Source organism: Eimeria mitis, genomic scaffold (assembly GCF_000499745.2).
Source record: "Eimeria mitis Houghton genomic scaffold, Emh_scaff4098, whole genome shotgun sequence".
Taxonomy (NCBI): Eukaryota; Apicomplexa; class Conoidasida; order Eucoccidiorida; family Eimeriidae; genus Eimeria; species Eimeria mitis.
Window position 1 is genome coordinate 1,523 of NW_013572426.1, and position 1,445 is coordinate 2,967.

At 45.3% G+C, this 1,445-nt stretch overlaps 1 protein-coding gene across 1 annotated transcript; it reads right to left on the minus strand.

The window, feature by feature from the left end:
• Positions 1–320: 320 nt before the first annotated feature.
• On the minus strand, positions 321–1,021 carry EMH_0072450 (uncharacterized protein; the record flags this gene model as incomplete). Its single annotated transcript, XM_013499208.1, is given in 4 exon segments — positions 321–343; positions 347–484; positions 847–920; positions 924–1,021. Coding segments are annotated over 4 exon segments (333 nt in total).
• Positions 1,022–1,445: the final 424 nt, after the last annotated feature.

A 1,445-nucleotide genomic window follows, 5' to 3' on the forward strand; every position in this document is an offset into this window, starting at 1 on the left:
AGATACAGACAGGAGTAGGCTGCAGCAGCAGCTTTAGCCTCAGCTCACCAGGATTGCTATCTAGCTAGCTGGCTGGCTGACTGGCTAGCCAGCGGAATACCTATCTGAATAGCTAGCTGACTAGCGATGCAGCTATCTAGCTGGCTACCTCAGTAGTTAGCTAGCTTGCTAGCGAGATAACTAGCTAGCTAGGTAGCGATGCAACCATCTACTTGGTCAGCAAGGTAACCAGACAGCTAGCTAGCTAGCTAGCTAGCTAGCTAGCTAGCTGTGGAGGAGAATAGCAAGACCTACCCATGTGTGCTTCCAGTCGCTACCCACTACCATGGCGTAGCGGCAGACAACNGGAGAATAGCAAGACCTACCCATGTGTGCTTCCAGTCGCTACCCACTACCATGGCGTAGCGGCAGACAACGCCTCTGGGGTTCCCCCAAAGTTGAACGGCCTCAACGGCCCCGCTGACTACTAGCAGCAGGTGGTTTTCTGCATCAGCATCAAGCAGAGAAATAAAAATAAAAAGAAAAATATTAATTGAAATACAAACGAGGATATAAAAAATAAAAATTAAAAAAGAAATGAAAACAGAAAAAAAATTTAAAAAGAATTTCTGAGCGGCGTAGAAAAACTTGAATTCTCGTTTTTCTTTCAATTCAACTTTTTTCAACTTTTTTTTTTCAGCTTTCAATTCAAGCCGGTTGAGGCGGTGATAGAATTTAGAGAGAAACGAGGAGAAATTAAGAATAGAAAAGGGAATACAAATAAAAAAATAAATGAAAATAAAAAGAAAATAATAAAATAAATTGAAACAGAGAATTTTGCCCGCAGAAAAAAATAAGAAAGCGTACCAGGAAAGTCAAGGGGAGGCTCAGGTGATGCAGATGCCTGCTGCTGCTGTTGCTGCTGCTGCTGCTGCTGCTGCTGNTGCTGCTGCTGCTGCTGCTGCTGCTGTTGCTGCTGCTGTTGCAGCTGCTGCTGCAGCAACAGCTGCTGCTGCTGCTGCGAAGATTGCTGCTGCAGCATTTCAGCCAAATGATAGTTGAGCTGCTGCTCTGGATATAGCAGAAACCCTCCTTAGAGCAGCAGCAGCAGCAGCAGCAGCAGCAGCAGCAGCGGCAGCTGTCCTTTTGCACATCACCCCAGGCGCGCGGCTAGCCGCCGTTTTCTGGTTGAAGTTTCAAGTAAACAATAACTCAACAGTAGCTAGGGTTTAGGGTTTAGGGTTTAGGGTTTGTTTGGATCCCTCTTTGTTCGTTTGCCCTCGGGTGTGCACTGTGGCTGACGTTTGTCGATGATGAGCGAAAACACCAACCTATAAGAACAAATTCAGTTTCGTTTATTTATAAATTTATTTATAAATTTATTTTTAAATTTATTCATGAATTTATTCTGCTCAGTTGCGGTGCTGTGTTTTGCTTCCTATGGCGACGCGGGGTGGGGGGGGGGG